We start from the raw sequence: 21,074 nt of genomic DNA, 5'->3' as shown, positions 1-21,074 counted from the left end.
CAACACAAATGTAAGATATATCTAAATATTCTGCAAATCATGAAAGCATAGAGAAACTGGTAGGCTCAAACAGAACAATGGAAAGAAAACTGATTTGTGACTCAGGAAGGCTGGCATGTGGGGAAGGGAGACATGCATTTATGGAACTCCCACGCTGTGTCAGGGCCATTTCACATCCCCGGCTATGTCCAGGACAACCCTGGGAGTCTGGGCTTAGGTCCAGTTTCCACATGAACAGCATAATAAGAGGAGGAACATAAAATCCGCCCAAGTCACAGAGAGGGTGACAACACCCAGTACCCAGGGCCTTCCTATTGCACCTGGGATTTAGCCTAATTCTGCCAATCGCTCATGGTGTGATCGCTGCCAAGTCAATTCCTTCCTTTGAAAAACTAAGGGATTTCTTAAAACCTAGTAATTTGAATAATACCTTCATGATTTTTGCTAAATCCATGGACTACCTATCCTATAATTTAATGAATACTTTTCTAAATTTAATAAGAAAATCCTATTACTTCTATAAAAGGGAAATCACACATTAAAATACACAGAAACAGTTCCAACACATAATAAAATACCCAGCTATTACAGTAAAAAGGTGCTGTCTACCACCTCGGTTCCCCATTTTGGGAAACACTCGGTCAAGCTATCACTAGCTCGACTCTGGAAATCTGTGTTCTACTGTGAAGTCATAGGACCGATTCAGTGTAAGTACCAGGTACCAGCTACTGCACTGGCCTCTCTATTACCATGGCTTCTTACTCTGCTTTAAATACTTTTTCTCCATTCTTTCCTTCGTATTTTTCTGCAGTCTCCTCAACTCTTAACTTCTAGCCATCTTCAATGCAAATTTCAGCAAGGCTTTTCCTGAGGATCAATGTGGGGAGAAGCATGTGGTAGGTATTATCAGGGCTTATAAAATGAATAATGCATGCCAATAATATATGAGTCAAGAGTCAAGACAGATGAAGCAGTTCAAGAAAAATCTTACAAAGAAACATAACACCACACATACAAGAATACATTTAGCAGAGACACAGTCAGAGAAGAAGAACAGATACTCAAAGATCAACCCTTAGAATTAAAAGGCACCATAGAAGCCACCTAATTCAGAGCCTACATACCAGTGGCCTAGTGTTTGAATTCAACTGGCAAGCATGTTTTGTTTGACATCCAAATTACTTTACAAAAGAAATAATGAACACCTTTGTAATCAACCTCAGTCTTCAACCCTCTCTATGACCTTACCCCAGGCCTGCTTCACTGTTATATTCTCTACCTGCTCGTGAAGACGTCTGACAAGTACATTCTCTGATGCACTTCATCCCCACCCCTATCAACGAGAATTACACAAAAGTAGGAAAACAAGGCCCAAAGAAGCAAATAACCTTGTTGTTAAAGCAGGGCTGGGACCAGAATCCTACAGCTTTTGACTATCAGTGAAGTCCTTATTGATTAAGTTCAATTTACAATGATGCTTCCAGAATGGATGACTCTTTTTCTTAATAAATTTATTTATTTATTTATTTTTGGCTGCGTTGGGTCTTCGTTGCTGCATGTGGGCTTTCTCTAGTTGTGGCGAGCAGGGGCTACTCTTCGTTGCGGTGTGCGGGCTTCTCATTGCAGTGGCTTCTCTTGTTGCAGAGCATGGGCCCTAGGCATGCGGGCTTCAGTAGTTGTGGCACACAAGCTCAGTAGTTGTGGCTCGTGGGCTCTAGAGCGCAGTCTCAGCAGTTGTGGTGCATGGGCTTAGTTGCTGTGCGGCATGTGGGATCTTCCTGGACCAGGGATTGAACCTCTGTGCCCTGCATTGGCAGGTGGATTCTTAACCACTGTGCCACCAGGGAAGTCCCCAGAATGGATGACTCTTAAATAAGGTTTTGAAAGAGATGTCACTAGAGCAAATCTTGAAATAGGAGACATTAGTTGAGGAAGGTTGCAAAGAAAAGAGGCTGAGGAGAGAGGATTGGGAAGTTTGAGAAACGGGGAAGGAGATATACCTTATAACCAAGCACATGCAAAAGAACAGCAGGCAGATGAACATGCAGACTCAGCTTCGTCCTTGGGCCTGGAAGGCCTGAAGGAACATGCAAAGTGAGAGAGGTGTGAAGTAGAGAGCCCAGACTCTACTAAAAGGATTCCAAAGATAGTTTAAGAAATACCATGCAGGTACAAAATGATCTGTACTAATAGGAAACAAGTCTAGAAAAGCAGGGAGGTCAAGAGGAATAGTAGGGTTTGAACACTAATCAAGTTGTCTGTTAGATTTAGGGGTAGAGTGATTTTAAAGATCATGTGCATCTGTTTCTGTTTTGTAGATAGGTTCATTTGTGCCATATTTTAGATTCCACATATAAGTGATATCATATGGTATTTGTCTTTCTCTTTCTGACTTACTTCACTTACTATGATAATCTCTAGGTGCATCCATGTTGCTGCAAATGGCATTATTTCATTCTTTTCTATGGCTAAGTAGTATTCCATTGTATATGTACCACATCTTCTTTATCCATTCATCTGTTGACTCACAGACATAGAGAACAGACTTGTGGTTGCCAAGGGGGAGGGTGGGAGGGAGAGGGAAGGACTGGGAGTTTGTGGTTAGTAGATTCAAACTATTACATTTAGAATGGATAACAACAAGGTCCTACTGTATAGCACAGGGAACTATATCCAATCTCCTGGGATAAACCATAATGGAAAAGAATATAAAAAAATAATGTATATATGTGTATAACTGAGTCACTTTGCTGTATAACAGAAATTAATACAACATTGTAAATCAACTATACATCAGTAAGAAAATTAAATTAGAAAAAAACGTTATTTCTATTATGAAATGAAAAAAAATCATGTGCAATCCTCTTCCTTTTCAAGGATAGACAATGGCCCCAGAAAGGTTGCATAACTCCCTCAAGTTTATGTACCTGGATAGACACAGAGGGAAACTAGATCCCTGGCTTCTTCACTTCCAGTTTGGTATGTTTTTCCACTTTGAGTTGGACTGGGTTCAATATAACAGTCAATAAAGAGAAGGACAATGCAAAAATGTAGCTTGAAGAAATGAAGTTTGCAACTATATTCAATTAGAATTGGAGTAGAAAGTAAAAGGAAGAAGAGAAATTGTCAGTAGTTCTTGATTCCAGGTCTTATTTTAAGGCCAAGGCTTCCTTGTAGGTACCAACATCACGATACTTCTTCCTAAGAACCTGATAAATACAATTTAAAATCAAATCTCTTCTTCGCAAAAGTCATCAACTTACCTTTCCCACCCACCCTACCCATTATGCCTCCTGCAGATACATCATCACCTTGCAGACAAGTCGCCTCCTACAAGGCCTCTTGTAACCTCGTGAGCTTGCATAAGTTCTATTATAATATCAGAGAATAAAGGCAAAGTCAACCACTAGTCATAATAAAAAGTACCTAGGACATGTTTTTGAGGAACTACAGAGCAATTTTTTTCGTATCTGCTCAGATATGTGTCAGCAGCTTGCTTTCTGACTTTTGAAATCACACAGGGTTTCTGTTGACCAGAATTTATCAAGTTGTTTTAGAAAACACCTAATGTCAGCAAAGGGAACTATTTTTATCACTGTATGTTGTTTAATAGCCCTTGATGGTGATCAAATTTACAACACCTATAAAAGGCAGGATAACTCAAGAGGCTGAGACAAGAACTTGGATTTCTAAAGAACTAAGCATTACACTGCAAAGATTCTAGCTAGTACCTCAGAAACTAGGAGGAACAGGATGTTACTAACAGAAAAGTAAAGGCATAAAGACTAGGCATATGGCCAAATGAGCAAGTATTTAAATTATCTTCTTAATACTAACCCCTCTTCAGAGTTTAGTAATCCAGCAAATATTTATTGATCAGTTCTGACATACAAGGTTCTGTTCTAGATATTAAGAGGGTAAACAAAGATAAATAAGATTTAGTCCCTTATCTTCAAGAGCTCCACAAATAGTGTGGCACAGAGAAGTGTACATAAATTATTGTAATGTACAGAGGGATGTTTTAAGTATCATAGTGGCCACTGGCCCAAGCAACGTGCTGAAGGTGCCCAGAGGAACCGATTCAAGAAAGTTTAAGTCCGATTATTATATAAACAAAATTTTACAAATTGTAAGCAATGATGTGGATTAAATCAAATTCTTTTGACTGAAAATTAATTAAAAAGATGAACGCCTGAGCCATTTATAATTTTGACATTTGATCTGTAAGTTTATTAATAGGATAGCACTTTAAAAATGTGAAGGCAATTTTCTTGTGAATTGTTGGCTATTCACAAATGGTAAAAGGAAAAGCTGTTATCTTTAATGCCTCTTAAATGTTTCCAGGTAATGTGGGCTTCCCCAAGTAACTAGATGGATACAGAACCCAAAGCAGGTTTTGCTCTCTGGCATTTCCTTTTCTTTGCAGCCTTCTCAGAATTCAGAAATAAACATTCAGTAACAAAGACAGAGAGAGTCAAATGGATCAGAAGATCTTGGCTAACTCTTGGGGAAAGTGTATCACCTATAGAAAGTCAGTTTTGGTTTGGTTGGCTTTCTTTAGTATGTACTGGGGGTAATCAATCTATTTGGTTCAATAGGAGTCTACTTGAGTCTTTCCCGGTTTTTCCTTGCAGTCTGGTGAGGCTTAGTCAAGGTTTCTTCCTCTGCATGGATTGCCATTTCTCAAACGGGGGAAGTTGAGGGTTTCTGAATAGGGGACAGTGATGGGAGTGGTAGCCCACCAAATAGGAATGGGTGTCGAGATGCTGAAGTCTTTCAGAAAACCATCTTTGTGATGCCAACTGGACAGTTGTTACAATCATTTTTATTTCACAAATTTCATTTGAAAGATGAAGAAACCAAGATATGAAGTATAAGGCATGTGCCAGGTGTCATACACAGTTGGCACATAATCAAGATGGATATCAAGATACAGCTTCTAATAACCCCTGCTCCTGAGGACTTGCTTAAATTTATCTATAAATGAATGGGAAGAAACACTTTTGATGAGCTGTTAAAAGACTATCGCATATACCATTTACCAATCTTTCATGACTAAAATTAAGGTATCAAAACTGTCAGGATATCAACAGCAATATTCAGGAACCCAGATATTTGACCTCCCTTAAGCCTTAGTTGGCTCACAATTGAGAACTACTTTAGGGTTAATGTTTCCCCTTGAAGTATTTGTCTTGGCTAGTTGGAGAAAGCTGAATATCTACCAATATCATAGTACACACAGCATTAGAATTGGACTGCATTCTAGACATAAGTTTAAAGAGGCATTTGAAAAACACTAAGGCAACAACCAGTAATGACAAAATCAAGATGCCTAAATGCAAATTGCTTCAGAAAATCATAAAAATACAACAGAATACATGGAGTAAAAAGAATAGAAGGAGAACATCAAGGAAATAGAAAAAAACAGACAACATAAAGCAAGATGAGAGAAGTAAGAATTAAAGCTATTAATACAGTGATCATGAAGAATTTTTAATAATGAGGATGCTTACGGTTGTTAATAACAAGTAATGCTTCGTGAAAAAAGCAGGCTACAAATCTGCATGCACAAATGATCACAACTACGTATAACATGCAAGGATGTTTACAGGCAGCGTACAGCCGTTAAGAATATGTATTGTAGAATCCACAGATCCACATTTGGATCTGTAATCCAGGACTTACCATGTGAATCTGAGCCAACTATAAACCTACTGTATCTCAATTTCCTTTTTTTTTTAAAGATGATAATAATGATACCTGCTTAAGAGTCTGTTGGTAAAGATGAAATTAAAACGACTTGCAAGCTTTAGAAAAGTGCCGGGCACATAAGATGTGCTCAGTCAGTGGTAATGATGATTATACTATTAACTCCTTAATAAATAGTATCCTAGTGCCTTTGTCTCATCTCCCAAGGGATTCCTTTGCCTAGCAATGTGGCGAGGGAGCTTGGATGGGAAGTCAGGAGGCCTGAATTCTGGCCCTGAATCTGCCAATTATTAGCTCTGCGATCTTGAGTAATCCATGCCCTGTGCAAAGAGGAGCTGGTCTCAATGCTTTAGCAGGTTCTTTAAAAGTCATCACCATTTCTACCCAAGGAGCCACTGATGATGCAGGAGAGAAAGGCACTGGCGCTCCTCTGTCAAGACTCCGATCAGAAAAGAAAACCAGGCCCTGCCACCTGCCAGTGCAGTCACAGCATTCAGGTAAATTATATGGATTCCCTCTTTTATCAGACAATCACGCTTTCCCTCTATTATTTCTTCATCAGTAACACCACTAGCAAGATCCAAAGTTCAGATGCTTTACTCATTAAATACTTTTTTAAAATTACTTAAAGAAACCTCATTGTTTCATTGCATAAACTGGGCCTGATATAGCTTTTAGCCTTTCTCTTCATTCTAGGGAACAATATCCTTTGTTCTAGAGGCACATTCACCACCACTGGAAGTGGGAAGAGAGTCAGCCAATTATAACCACCTCCACCAAGAGACATGGCACCTCCCCTGGGGCAAGTCATCAAGTATCCAACTGGTGAGAGACTCCCTCCAGGGAAGTACACAGTAGTTGGAAGATGGCAGACAAGAACTGGGCTAAAGAGTGGTTGTATTTGTTTGTTTGTTGATAAGTTTGGCTAAATAGGACAGTCATGGAATAAAACAAATTTTAAGGCAATGAGTCTCAAGAAATGAAAGAAGACGCAAACCCTGAGTCAGATGCTATGGGCAAAGCACAAAGAATGAGAAACAAATTAGTGTTCAGAACTCCAGAACCTCTTCTACCCAACAAACAAATAACAGTTCTTAATTTCCCCTGGCAGGAGATTGATGATCATATCTGAAACAACAAGAAGAATTTGTGAGCTGTTTCCAAAGCAGACGGAGAGAGGTTGTGCTTCAGAATAAGTCTAAAATTTCATCCATCTTGACAAGAGCTTGCTAACCGACTGAAGGATGAACTTCTGCTCAACAGGCCGGGCAAAAAAGAGGCTATGATAGAAATGGTGAGCGATCCTCTGAAACAATAAAGGCGAACAGAGACACTGAGTTGTTAGTCAATACCTCTAAGAGATATGAGGTCACAGACATAGCCACAGTTTCCAATATGAAGTTCAAAGTCCTGAAAAATCACCCCCTACCAAAAAAAGGAAAAATTACAAGTGCTAATTTTAAAGGGCTTTTACAATTCTAACAACACGCAGATTGCTCCAGTGAAAAATTCTAGATTTCAATAACCTGCAGAATAAGACCACTTGGGATATTTATTCTGAGTTTCTGTTATCCAACAAATGTAAGAATCCATTTAGTTTTTCTAATTTTATTTTCCTCTAGACTTTAGGCCTTATTAAATCTTGGATATCCCCCTATGTAATATGTTATACAAGCTTATGGGTGAGTGTTTTTTGTACATGACAAAGAAAATTTATTTATAAGGGATCAGAAAGCTGGACATAAATGACTCAGGAAAGATAGCACAGAGAATTCTAAAATGGAAGAATGTGATGGGTAGGACTTGAGAAACCAGAACAGTATGATTAGAAGGGAACAAGAAAAATGCAAAAGAAACTTTGAGCTATCTCCCTGGTCACATAAGGTAGACTTGTTCGAGGTATGATGTTGGACAGACAAACTGGAGGTATGATGTTGGACAGACAAACTGACACACTCTAAGGTCTGGAAGTGAGGGACAGCGTCACAATCGGGCAGGTGGGGGCGGTTCACAGAGGGGAGATGTGATTGATCAGATGATGGGAGATGATTGATTAGAGAATGGTGGGGCTCGCAGGTGTCTAAGAGGTCAAGTCTCCAGCCTCCTCATTTAAAGGGTGAGGAAACTGAGGCCTAAATATATTGATCAAAGTTACATAGCAAATAGTTATTATGGTTGCTATTGGCAACAGGGAGGTCCCAAATTTCCCAGTTTAATGCTCTTGTCCATACTGAACACACCAGGCATCAGCATCTGCACCTCATTCTCATCCTCATATTATCTGAACTGTCCACAGCATGTAATAGAGTTCCTGAACTTCACCAAGATCTTGAAGCTTTCTCCATCCTTCCTTTGCAATGTGTCCCTCTATCTGTTGGTTCTCCTTCTCACTTGATCACTTCTTCTCCATTGCCTCCTCCTAAACCTGCCCCTTCAAATGTGCATGTTTTCCAGGCCACCATCCTTGATCTTCTCTTCTCTCTTGATACATATACCATATATAACCTAATAAATTAAAAAACAGAAACAAAAATAAACTGTGTTTCTTGCTCACAGTGCACAGATACATTTCATGTTCCAAATCTAGGCAATAGTAGTGGGTATCTAGGTTGTTATGCTGTCTGGTCTACATTTTTTTTGCTTCCTACATGTATCTCCTTTGGGGTAACTCCTCATTCCATTTATAGATTCACACACCTGTAGACAAGTGCCATTCTGTCTACAGAATACATAAAATATATATTTTAAATATATAAAATATTTATTTATTTATTTTCTTTATAGTTGGTATTTTGATACCTTAAAGAAAACTCTCTAGCTGGGGAGAAACTGCTCCTCCCAGAGCTAGCTAATTTTTAGACATAACAAAGGACCCAGCTGGGAGCAAGCCTTTGATATGCAGACTAAGCCATCCAGAGCCACACCTATTCTATCTGGCCCAGGAACCTTAGAAGGCAACATTCCTCTGCCTTAATCATCCCAGGACCAGGTGCTAGAGATCATTCCTATAGCTTAAAGTCACTCAAATTATTCAAACTAGCCAATCCCAAACTTTTCACCCTGCCCTGCCTCGACATTCTCTAGAAACCTCACTACAGGCTCTGACCTAAATCTTCCCCTTGATATTGTCTTCTGCCTTCTGACCACCTTGGTTTCTTTCCAAGGTGGCCCTGTGTGGCATGCTGTGCCTCCTGTCTCTAGGACCTCTGAGTTCAATAAACTTTGTTTTCCTCAGCCTTCTGTCTGTCTCTTCTTGTGGCCACACCTGAATGGCCATCTCACAAAAGACAACAAAATACATTCAATCTGTTTTGTGCTTTCTTCCGTCATGTACCAAACCAATAACCCTCATTAGAATAGTTCCCACACTTTGATTTTGTAAGAATCACTTAAGTCCCCTGTTAAAGTGTAGATTCTGAATCTCCAGGCTTTCCACCTCCAGAGATTTTGATGATTCAATAGATTGGGGAGGTGCTGAAGCCTGTGTTTTAATATATACTTCCAGGAGATTCAGATGTGGAAGGATTCACAGATTTGAATAAAATGTATATTTTAAGATGTAATGCACAGTGTGAGTGTGTCACAGGTAATGGCTCTGCCTTATGTTTCTTTGTGCCTCCCGGTAAGGGTGCCAGGCACAGTGTAGAACACACTAAGTGATGTTCTCTCAAAGAAAAAATGCTCACCAAAAGATCCGATGTATGCAGTGAAATATTTCCCATCGGGAATGTAAGATCCTGTGTAGAAATAAGTGGAATTGTGTTTCAGAGGACATACCAAGGTTCCAGAGGACTTGGTTGTTGTCTTAGATAACCTGGTGTTTCAGGGTCTCAGCAGTCCTATCATCTACCACTTAGTGTCAGTGGCCTGGAGGTAGGGCTGGGAAATATGTGTAGATGCCCAGAAGTGGTGCCTGAACAACCATTGTCTTCGCATAGTGCTTACCATTTGCAAAGGGATTTGGGATCTAGCATCATGCCTAATGCACTCAAGTGGATTCCTCAATGCCTGGTGAGTTTAGAAAGCAACATCACACTTATAGCATGTCCTTTGGTATATGATACCACAACCACCTAACTTCTGGTTTTGGACTCTTAAGAACTGTTTATTCAGTTAGGCACAATGCTAACCACTGGGTCCATACTTTGCCTTTGCAGTGATTTTACAAAAGCATTATAACCAGTGTTCTGCTTATCTGCTGTTTTAAAGTTATGCTCAATTCATTTGTTCAGTCTTTATTAAACAAGTTATTTCTGTACTGGCAAAAGGTCAATTTAATTGCACCAATAACTTTGAAAAAGACAGTTCAATCAATACAACTATATTATATATGTGCACTAAAATTTACCTTGCGACTTCCAGTAGCAAATTGCAAACAATAGCAGTTAAAGGGGTCTCTTTAGGCTTTGGTGGTTTCATAAGGTTTAGAGAAAGAGTAGGAGCTCAGATGCTAAATGACAAGTAGGATTGGGATGGAGAAAGGAAAGAACACATGAGTAAAGGCACAGGAGCTAGAAGTGAAATGACATGTTTGTGGGACTCCGAGGAAAGAACCTAACAGAACAGCAGGCGTGTATGGATTCTCTGTGGGTGTGATCTAGATATTCACCCGGGATTAAAACCCTTCCAATTAAAGAATGTGAAAATGGGAGTGATACAAGCTAGGAAAAGTGCTTAAAAACACCTTCAAATAAAGTGAGCTTTCCAAATATACTAATATATTTAATATGATATTAAAACAAATGGTCAGGAATGGGCCCTAAATTAAGATTTTGGATAGAGTCCCAAATTTGGCAATGGTCAAAATAAGGGGTGGAGTTTGCTGACAAAGCATTTGCAAAGAGCAAAGCTTGTTCTGAACACCACAGCCTTTGCAGGTTATTCCCAACAATTTCAAGCAATAACAGCATACAGTTTCATCTCAGCTACCTTGGCTTTTGAAACCAAATGCTGCCCTGAGATAATGAATTCAAAAAGGGGAACTCAAGTGTGAACACTCAGCAATGTGGAAAATCCTTTTGTGCACTTTATAATTTTCTGTTTGTTTTCATCTCTGCCGAGTATCACATGCACATAAGCTAGTTTTAGGGGTAGGTTGAGTCTTGCACCTGGCTCCCATTGTAGGTATGCTAGGTTCTCTGTGAAGATTTCCTCATTTCTCTGTTGAGATGTATGATGTGGTGAGGAAATGGCAAGAACTCACAAGATTTCTCTGTGAGCACCGTGTTGAGGGTGATTAGTTCTTCATTTTCTGGTATAATTAAGGCCCAGAGCTAAGAATCCAATGACCCCCAGCCCTCCTTGGGTTCAACACCCTTTCCATCCCACTAACATCCCACCCTGTCTAGCCCTGAAGCTCTGGGACAACAGGATCAAGGAGGGTTCGTTGTGGAGACCATTGACCAAAGAGGCAGAATCAATAGATACAGAACTCTGACCTCCCCCTTTGTGTCATTACTTCCCCTAATATTAATAGCAAATATCTAAACTTGTTGTTATGGGTACTGGAAAGAACATGGGCCTTGAAGTTAGACCTGGGTCAAAATCGTAACCTAGATTTGGGACCTTGGGAATTTTTTAAATTTTGTTTGCAGAGTGAAAATAATCATACATATAGCATATGATTGAAAAGCAGATTAAATGAGGTAAGTTATGAAATAACTTTTATTTAGTAGAGTGCCTGACAATTAATATTCATTCCCTTTGCATATGCCTTTCTCTGTGGATACTTATTTAAAATGACTTTGTGTACCTGTGGTCTGAACTTCATCTTAGAACTTTAAAAAGACACAATTTTAATGATAATGTCACCTAATAGTTAACAAGATATGCATATTAAATAATATGCAAATATCTTAATTCTTAGAGTTGCATACGGAATTCTGCAAAAAGTTTTGGCCAGTGTTTTTGCTCATATCTTGGACAAACCTTGTTTAAATAAATGTGTGAGTGACAGGAGATTGGGGAATAACTAAGGAGGCTCCTATAAGATATAGGCAGACCTTGGAGATACTGCAAGTTCAGTTCCAGACCACAGCAATAAAGCAAATAGCACAATAAAGTGAGTCACAAATTTTTTGGTTTCTTAGTGCCTATAAAAGTTGTATTTATACTATATGGTAGTCTATTAAGTGTGTAATACCATTATATCTAAAAAAATAATGTATTACCTTAATTAAAAATACTTTATTGCTAAAAAATATTAACCATCATCTGAGCCTTTAGAGGTTCATAATCTTTTTGCTGGTGGAGGGTCCCGGCCTCTCCAGGAACCTATGGTCACTTGTATTCAGAGACGATGTAGAAGGGATTTCTGCCCTGGGCATTTGAGCTAAAGGGCCACACTTGGAAACATGTTTCTCTTAGTTAAGAACAGTCTAAAGGACTTCTTTCTCTCTGAACATCATGTTCTAGTCAATGTGCAAGCAACATTTACTGAAATCCATAAAATGAAAGACAAAATATATTTACTTTCCTTTCTTCTTACAGAATAATGGTCAGGAATTTTAATCCATATTGATTTATTACCTCATGATTTTGACTAAGACTATAAGGTAAAAGTTCTTTAATTCTCTGGAATCTCACAAAACAGATAGTTCCTGTTGATGTTAGGTCACAAATATCCCGTAGCTTAGTGCCTTCCTTCTTTGTCCAGCCCAAGCCTTGACTCTGATGTGGGGCCGGAGACCAGAAGCCATGCTTGATGCAGACGGGCATATGGGCTGCTCAGGCATCTCACAGTAGGGATTACAACAATAATCCACCGGGATGTGGAGAAAGTGGGACTCTCAGCTGGTGGGAATATAAATATACATAAATGGTAAAGTGTCTTTGGAAAAGAGTTTGGTAGTTTCTTAAAAAGTTAAGAAACTTTCAGATGACCCAGCTATTCTATTCCCAGGTATTTTCCCAGGAGAAATGAAAGCATTCAAAAACTTGTACACGAATGCCCATAGCAGCTTTATTAGTAACAGCCCCAAACTGAAAACAACTCGGATGTCCATGGACAGGGGAGTGGATAAATGGACTGTATTATAGCCACACAGTGCAACTGTACTCATCAATAAAGCAGAACAAACTTAATACATGATGCAATATGGAAAAATCTAAAATATTTACACTGAGGGAAAGAAGCTAAACAAAAGGAGCACTTATTGTTTGATGCCATTTATAGAAAAGTCTAGAAAATACAGACTAATTTATGGTGGCAGAAAGTAGACCAGTGGTTGACTGGAGATGGGAATGGGATGGGGAGGGGTAGGAAGGAAGGAGTACAAAGGGCACAAGGAAACTGTAAGGGGTAATGGATATATTCATTATCTCTACTGTAGTGATGGCTTCATGAGTGAATACCTATAAAAACTTACCAAATTGTACACCTTAAATAAGTGCAGTTTATTGAATGTCAATTATGCCTCAATAAAACTGGTTTTGTAAAAGATCAGGGAAGGAGCTTAGAAGAAGAAAGAAGAGACATAGTAATACCCCCGTTGTTTCTGTGGGATGGATGACTCCCATAAAGCTTTTTTCTAGTCACTGCTGAGATAAAAGTCCAAACCAAACCACATTCTCATGTTCGAAGAAGGACATTCACAAAATAACAATTCCATTGAAACTCACTGCTCTTTCCTCTAAACAACCCGGCTCATACTCGTGGGTTCCCTCTAGTTTATAAGCCTAGTTCTGTTCTGCTTTGGGACCTATACTGGAGCTATTTCTCCTTTGTATCTTCAGAAACTGTTCCCTGCTCTTTGCTGTTTGCTCTGCCTCTCTCTTCCTGTGATCCATGTGGAAGCCCAGTGGCCAGGCTTTAGTGGCAGTGCAGTGAGTCTGCTCCATCTAGTGGGGTCCCTGCAGAACGAAGAAGACACACCCGAGCAAAGTCATCATCAAGAGAACGGGACAGACGCAGGCTGGCGAAGGACCAGCTGGATCCAGGCTGCTGCTCAGCTTCGATATCCAGATCTGGGAGCAAACTCTGAATGGGAAATGCTGTTGTTTAACTTGACTCTGGGATAGGGAGGGCCAGACAGATGTAAATGTTCCCTGCGCAGCGTTACATGGCAAGGCCATGGGAGGCTGGCACCTTTGATTTGGCTCTCATGGCACCGGAAGAAAAGCCAGCAATGCTGGGCTATTTTTAATGTTCATAGAGCCTAGCAAAAGATTTATGACTACAAATACATAGTGTGGGAGAGATAAATTGGAGCAAGGCTCTCTCAGCTCCAACAGAGCAGTCAGCCTGCCAGGCTGGTCAATAAAGTATTTAAGCCCTGAGTGCTGTGTGGGTTGTCATAGATTAAAATTTGAAAATCTTTTATGGTGTAACAAGGTCCTTAATTATAACTCTGGGCTTTGGATCATTTGCAGGTTGTGCAAACAGCAAGAGTTATGCTACAGAGAACATCCTTGGCTACAATAGCCTTTAAATACAACGTCCATGAGAGAAATACTCAGTTCTCAAGTTCAGAATTTTGTCCAAGAATAAAGGAGTCTGATGGATTTCTACAATAAAACCGCCTCCTGTCTCAATTGTACTTGATATTATTTTTCTCTCTTATATGACATTCATAGAATCTAATGAGCTAGCTGAAGTTTCAAGGTGATTTAGCTTTCAACCCTTTTTTCCTTTGTCACTCAATATTGCTAAAATATTCTCATTCTTTCTGAAATTTAAGACTCATGATAATTTCACTCACTGTGGATTTCAGCTGCTGATTAATGTCTGTGGCTGGTGGTTACTAGATCAACAACCTCTCTTAGAACAAAAGAGTCTTGAATAACTAATAGGATTGATTAGCAAAATATTTTAACTATCATCAACAGATCACGCTAAAGTAGTTTTGATTCTTGAAGAACAACTGGCATTAATCTAGAGCAACGTTAACGTTACCTTTAGGCTCCATTCTTGGCACACTGCCATATGATCAGGTAAACTCAGAGCATCATTAACCCAGCATAACAGGCTGATATAAATGAATCTTAACTTATATATATATGTGTGTGTGTGTGTATATATATATACATATATGTGAAACCCTTAATGATCACACATTCCCATGTGAACTCATTTGGCATCTATAACTATAAATTACATTATGGGGCTAAGATACTAGTATGAATGATGAGGGAGCAGGAAAAATAAAATCATGGGTTTAATATGGGAAAGAAAAAATTTTTTCATGAGATATTATGTTGTGTCCCCAAGGAGGAGTAAGGATCTGGACTTGGAAGAAGTAAGAATATATATTATTGGGGGTGTGAGCCAGAGAGATTGTATAGGACCGAAGTCAAGAGATAAGTTGAGCAAGCGATGGGGGAAGGAGCTAGATTAGGGTTTACACATCCATCCGTGGGGATGGCTAGAGGCAGGAATGGTGAGCTCTGTGAGTGGAAATTCTTAAAAACAGAGTGGTGCTGGGAAGCTGCCAAGCACTGACAGCATACAAGCTCTCAGATCTGGTTTGGGTTCAAGGCGTTGTGTATATTCTCTAAGATGTCTTAAAGCCAAGGCCATCTGATGAGTTATATTGTCCATCATTATCTCATGTGTGTCTTAGATTCCTCTTTAAGTTGGATAGGGCCTTTGTTCATCCTTCTCTAATATCCTTCATTGGGATGGACCAGAAGTCAGTTCACTGAGGGTGTTCAATAAATATTTATTATTAGGTTCCTTCAGTACTTTCTGAAAGGTATGTAGGAATGTTCATAATTGCTTTAATTTCAGAAATATATTTATACATATGTATCTCCCCAAAAAATATCTTTGCACAATAAATAAATGATTTTCTGACAATCACCCAGTTTTTGCATAACTATGCCGGGTGGTCACCCAAGTTTCAACCCCCAGCTGAAAGCTATTTTCAGCACACAGATGATTTTCCCGGCATGAGAGCACTCTTTTCAGGTTACATCAAAAGGAGGATCTCATAGAAGAACTGCATTCAGTACAGACACTTGAAAGATAGCATGATAATTGCAATCTCCAAATACATGCATGGATTGAAGACATAGAAGGAGTTTCCATATTTAATTATGCTCATAGTCAAGATTGTCTAATCCTGAAATGTATGAATTTTTAAGTACAAAGTTATAGTTATCATGCTAAAAATCTTCCTCTGATGTAAAATATCTTAAGCCCCCTCTTAGACATTTTTATAAACATTAGCTTCTTTTGTGAATAAGGACTTTCATTAAGGCTCCCAGGAACACAGCATCCATAAATCAGCATGTTGTTCCCCCTTCTGCCACTAGGCGGCCAGTACTAAGTGCTGCGATTCATCACCCAGGGGCGAATTCCACTGAGCAGGTCTTGGGAGATTTTTGATGTTTCTGCTGGTTTCTTGTCTGTGGCCTCAGAGGCTAGCTTTACTTATCCTGATAACTGTGTTCCTTCCCCCATTCCATCTCTCTATTTCTCTTCCAGGGTGAAGTGCTTCTTAACTCAGATGCCAGTCCCTGGACATGGTATATAAATTAAGAGGTTCATTTTCTTAAAACTAAACCAAGTGACTTGTCAGGCAATTCTTATTTCTCAAGAGCCTGGGAGTCTCAGCATTTTCCCTGAGTGACTATCATGCAGAGGCCTCTCTCCTCACACTGTCTACAAAGTCTCTTCCACATCTGTCTGCAAAACATCCTCCATGCTTTCTCTCCTCAATCCTTTTCCCAGCTTCATAACGAAAAGGCACAGCAGCCTGTAACAAATGCTTATCAAGACTCAAGGGCTTCTAATTAATTCCTTGTAATGCTATTTCTTATATCAGTTAAGTCCTGGATATGCTGCAACTCCATGTCAAGGCCAGCTCTTTGCAACTGCAGAGTGGGACACTTTGGTGCAGGAAGTGTTTACAGGGCTTTGACTGCTCAAAGCTCTGTTAGCTCCCTCCTTGCCTGGCATGTGGTCATTATCCCTTGCTCTGGGGCCTCAAATGGTCTTGAGTAAAGCAACTCCCTAGGTCACACAGTCAAGAATGAAATTTTGTTTCCAGATGCTCCTTTGGAGAATGCACTATTAGAATGGTAGCACCTTTCTCTGGATGAGGATATGCTCATTAAATGCAGTATATCCTCGAAAGGCACAGGCACCTAGATGTAGGTTGAAGAGAACAGACGAGTAGCCAGAGAGATGCAAGAAAAAGAAGTGTCAAATTAAAGAGAAGGCACTGGACCCAGAACAGTTGTCAGCAATGGATACCCAGGACAGGCTCCTAGGGAGAAGGACAAGACAGACCTAAATGAAGGGCAGGTCAAGGTCCAGCTGAACCTACCACCATTTTGTCCAGGATATAGAATCTTCACAACACTACCCCTTCTTTTTCTTACTTCGTTTCCCAATCCCTAGCTTGATATTCAGGACAGTATTCTGAGAACTCATCTTTATGATAAATCAACACAGACCCTTAGGGCGTCATAGTTAGAGGTGCTATTCAAAACCTTTCTACCCAGGGCTAGGCTGTGTAGGTACAAAGTCCACCCAGTCTCTACCACTGAGGAAACTTCCATCTGAAGAGCAGGCCTCGTTTGGAGTTGACTACTACAACAACAAAAAGGAACTGCGTACCTTTTACACTAGTATCACCAGTACCACTGCTGAGAAACCACAACCACCAGCCTTAAGGTTTCTCTAAAATTATATATTTTAAACAGTCACACTCAACTTTCCAGCAAAATGACAGACATGAAGTAACATATCCAAGGTCATCAGGCTGGATAATAGCAGGGCTGGGATCAGAGCCACACTTGTTCACAACTCATATCTTTGTGGCCATGTTTCCTGATGCAAGGATTAGGCTCCATGGCCTAACAATGGGATGTGATCTGTGGAAATCCAGGTCAGTATTAGCTGTTGGGAGGACACACAAGCACACTGTGCACTTCTTTCCATATGCTCTTTCTGTTCCTCTCAAACCAGAAGTTCAGAAAAAGTGCCTTCACGGGACTTCCCTGGCGGTCCAGTGGTTAAGACTCTGTGCTCCAGTGCAGGGGGCACAGGTTCAATCCCTGGTCGAGGAACTAAGATCCTGCATGCTGCATGGTACAGCCCCCCAAAAAAAGTGCCTTCCCTCTGTGTAGCAATAAACTCTTCAGAGTACACAAATAGGTGCTGGCTCACATTTAATAGTGAGGAGAATCCTACCAATTTGGATTCTCTATCTCTGATGAGCAAAAGGTGTTTCTTTTTTAGGAATGAGCCCAGGAAAACTATTTCGTTTTTCCTAGTGATTTGACAAACCTAGGCTCTTTGACAAACAAATGCAAGCAACTTCAGAGCACTTGCACAAATAGAGACAATAATCTAGAGTATTGTTTCCTGTTTTTTAAGAGACTAAGCCGTTCCCCTTTCCCCCTAAATACACAGGTGGATTACATTTCCCAGCATCTCTTGCAATCAAGTGTGGCCAAGTGACTGAGTTCTCATTTGCAAGGAGGACAAAGACTAGAAGGCAGTAAGGAGTGAGAAGACACGAGATGGAAATAAAGGATGAATAGCAGTATGACTGCTGGAAGAAGCTACCCACCTCCTGCGCTGTGATTTGACCACTAATATCAAGTGCTTTGAGAATTTGAAAGCAAGATACAGAAAGAGAATTTGTTAATGAGAGTAGAAGCAGAGACAAAGGAAGCAACTGATTTGCATTAATGCTGCAACTCTAAGGTAGGAGAGACAACCGAGAGCCCTACTACCCAGGAGTCTTGATTCCACACAGCGTGTGGTTCTAGGTCTCCCCTGAGGTAATCAGGGCTCCTTCTCTTTTCCGGGAGTTCAGACAAATTGTAGTGATGCCAATCTTACAATAAACCTCCACTAAGCTGAGTTCACCTGAGTGAGCCTCTGCTTCCTACAACAAAAGGACTCTCCAATTAGTGCCAATAAGCCAGCTACACACCTGCTGCTGTGTCCGCTCCACTCATCGGCCACATGGCTGCACACTTGGTCTTGGCTGGCATCCACTGTTGCCAGTGTTTGCAGTGATCGACAGTTCCTCAAGAGCAGAGATATCAGCCCTAATACTTTGAAAAATCTCTTAAAATGGTTATTACAGTATTGGGCTCTCTGATGACACAGAATTGCATTGTTGTTTTCAGGGTTTATGGTTCCCAGGGTTATTATTAAAATCCCTCTTTTATAGGAAAAAGTGTGTTGAGCTTAACTCTATGTACCAAACAAATTTGCTTTTATATGTGCAGATTTGGACACTTACAACATTATTAAAATAATAATGGCACAAATGAGCTTTGAAAAATACTGCTAAACTTAAAAGGGAGTTAATAATCTTCAGAATCTTAGTGTGCTCTGAATTTTCATAAATCTAAGATTTGGCTTGGAACCAGACATACCCTGTACCAACTAATCTACTGCATATTTTTAACAACAGGTTTTATAAATGAGTGACTAAATGGCCATCATGCCAAATCAGTTACAATTTTTTTGTAAGTAAAGTTTTACTGGAACACAGCCACACCCATTCATGTATTTTTGTCCAGGGCTGCTTTATGGAAGAGTGGAGTAGTTGTGGCAAAAGCTGTATGGCTCACAAAGCTGAAACTATTCACTACCTGGTCCTTTACTGAAAAAATTGCTGACCCCTGAATTAGAAGAAATATTATATTAACCATTTTTCCCTAACTTCATAATAGTCTCCATCACTATTTCCTCTTCTTTCACTCCTGTTATTTCCACTATGGTCCAGATATTCAGCCCTGCTCCTCTAGCCATGGCAGTAGCCCTCAATGCATCTCCTACTGTTCATTCCTCACCCCTCTGTCTGAGCCATCACCTATAGTCATCTCTTCCACAGTACCCAATCAGCTAAGCCAACACAAGCATCAAAATGACATGATCCCTGCTTTTAACTTGGAGAGGTCATAAGAAAAAAAAAGAACCCTTCCCAGAGGAAGATTACAAAAATATAATGGAAGATATGTTAGTTACATATAATACTAAATACTAAAGTATTTGCCCTGGAAGCACAAGGAGAAAGGATGAGGGTGAGAGGGAGAAAAGTGATGCAGAAAACTAATGCCTTTTGCTATTTATGCTTCCTCTATGTGTCCTATTTACTTTCAAACATAGTCAGATTTTTAATACTCTTTACTTGGGCATAAAGGTGGAGCAAAGTTATAAAAATCCACTTATTTAAGGTGGTGGTACCATGAAACAAATGTTACATTTATCACTTCTAGAGCAACTTCAAAGATCAAAAGGACTAGATGTAACCTTCCTACAAGAATAACACTAAATATTATTAGAAGTCTCTTCTTGTCCTAACATGCAATCAAACACTTCTTCAAGGCCATGAAACCAACGTCTAATTGTGATTACCTGGATGAATCAGGACGACATTCAATCCCCGGCCAGGTGAGTATCCCAAAGGTATGGATGCCATTTGGCTGCACAGATATTTCTCTGCCGCTGCATTTCCCCAATTTGACTTGACTGCTCACTGTAATCGCTCCTATAGAGATGGGCTTTCTAGCAAAATATGATAGCATTAGCTCCAGTCCATGTCAATATAATTAAGTTTCAGTCTGTCTGTCATATCACAGATAATGGGTGAGTAGATTTTCATTAAATTTGGAGGCTATGTGTCATATGCTAAAATTAATTTGGGGGACTGATGGAGGGTGGTCATTGCAAAAATGAAGGGCAGTTATTCTCCAGAGCAGCTGCACTGAGGTAAGATGGGAGATCTAGATGTTTCTTGGCTAGGAGAGACAGGCCAGAAATATTAAAATGCCATGACAGAGAAAATAAGTTCTGGTTTCTCTTGAGTCTCAGATTGAAATTCACAGCAGCAGACACTCCCAGGCGCAGCTGCCGCTCTGCAGTGGGTTGCTCCTCACATGGGCAACTCTACAGCAGAGTGCCCCTGCGTGCAGAGCAGTATATACTTATTTAAAGATAATCAATAATTGTGGTAACACTTCCAAGGCTGGCTAGTCCTCAAGAATCTAAAGAAGCTACCCTTGTGTACCAGTATTTAAGTAAACAGAGTTATGGTGACTGTTACCAAGTTTACTACTGAGTTTTCAGTCTGGCAGTTTGTAATCCATTCAATTTTTGTCGAGGATGTTACAAAGCAGCTGAACAATAATTCTCTTTTCTCTGATATAGGACAGGCAATGGTCACAGAATGCTTTAGGAATAAAGTAGATGAATCAGTCTATCTTGGTCACTTAACCAGCAAGTGAAATGTGAAAAATAAAGGTTATAAAGTTAGGAAACCCAGGCTGCCTCCCAGCTTGCTACAAATCAGCTTTGGTTAACCTTTCTCCTCTTCAGTTGTATCATCTATAAATTGAGGTGAAAACAACCCCTTCTTGTCCCAGCCAAGTTTCTCTGGTCACAGGAAATAGAAGCT

The 21,074-nt window shown here is 39.9% G+C and overlaps 1 protein-coding gene across 1 annotated transcript in view; it reads right to left on the bottom strand.

Annotated features, from left to right (window-relative positions):
• Positions 1-8,135: 8,135 nt before the first annotated feature.
• Positions 8,136-21,074, bottom strand: part of LOC133074642 (catenin alpha-2-like) — a 783,943-nt gene continuing 771,004 nt past the window's right edge. Inside the window, exon 8 of the mRNA XM_061168567.1 lies at positions 8,136-8,214. Coding sequence (XP_061024550.1) covers positions 8,143-8,214 — 72 coding nt within the window. The 3' untranslated portion in view covers positions 8,136-8,142. The remainder of the gene's footprint in view (positions 8,215-21,074) is intronic.

Source organism: Eubalaena glacialis, chromosome 14, assembly GCF_028564815.1.
Source record: "Eubalaena glacialis isolate mEubGla1 chromosome 14, mEubGla1.1.hap2.+ XY, whole genome shotgun sequence".
Taxonomy (NCBI): Eukaryota; Metazoa; Chordata; class Mammalia; order Artiodactyla; family Balaenidae; genus Eubalaena; species Eubalaena glacialis.
The sequence above is the reverse complement of the archived record's forward strand: the minus strand, read 5'-3'. Positions and strand labels throughout refer to the sequence as shown.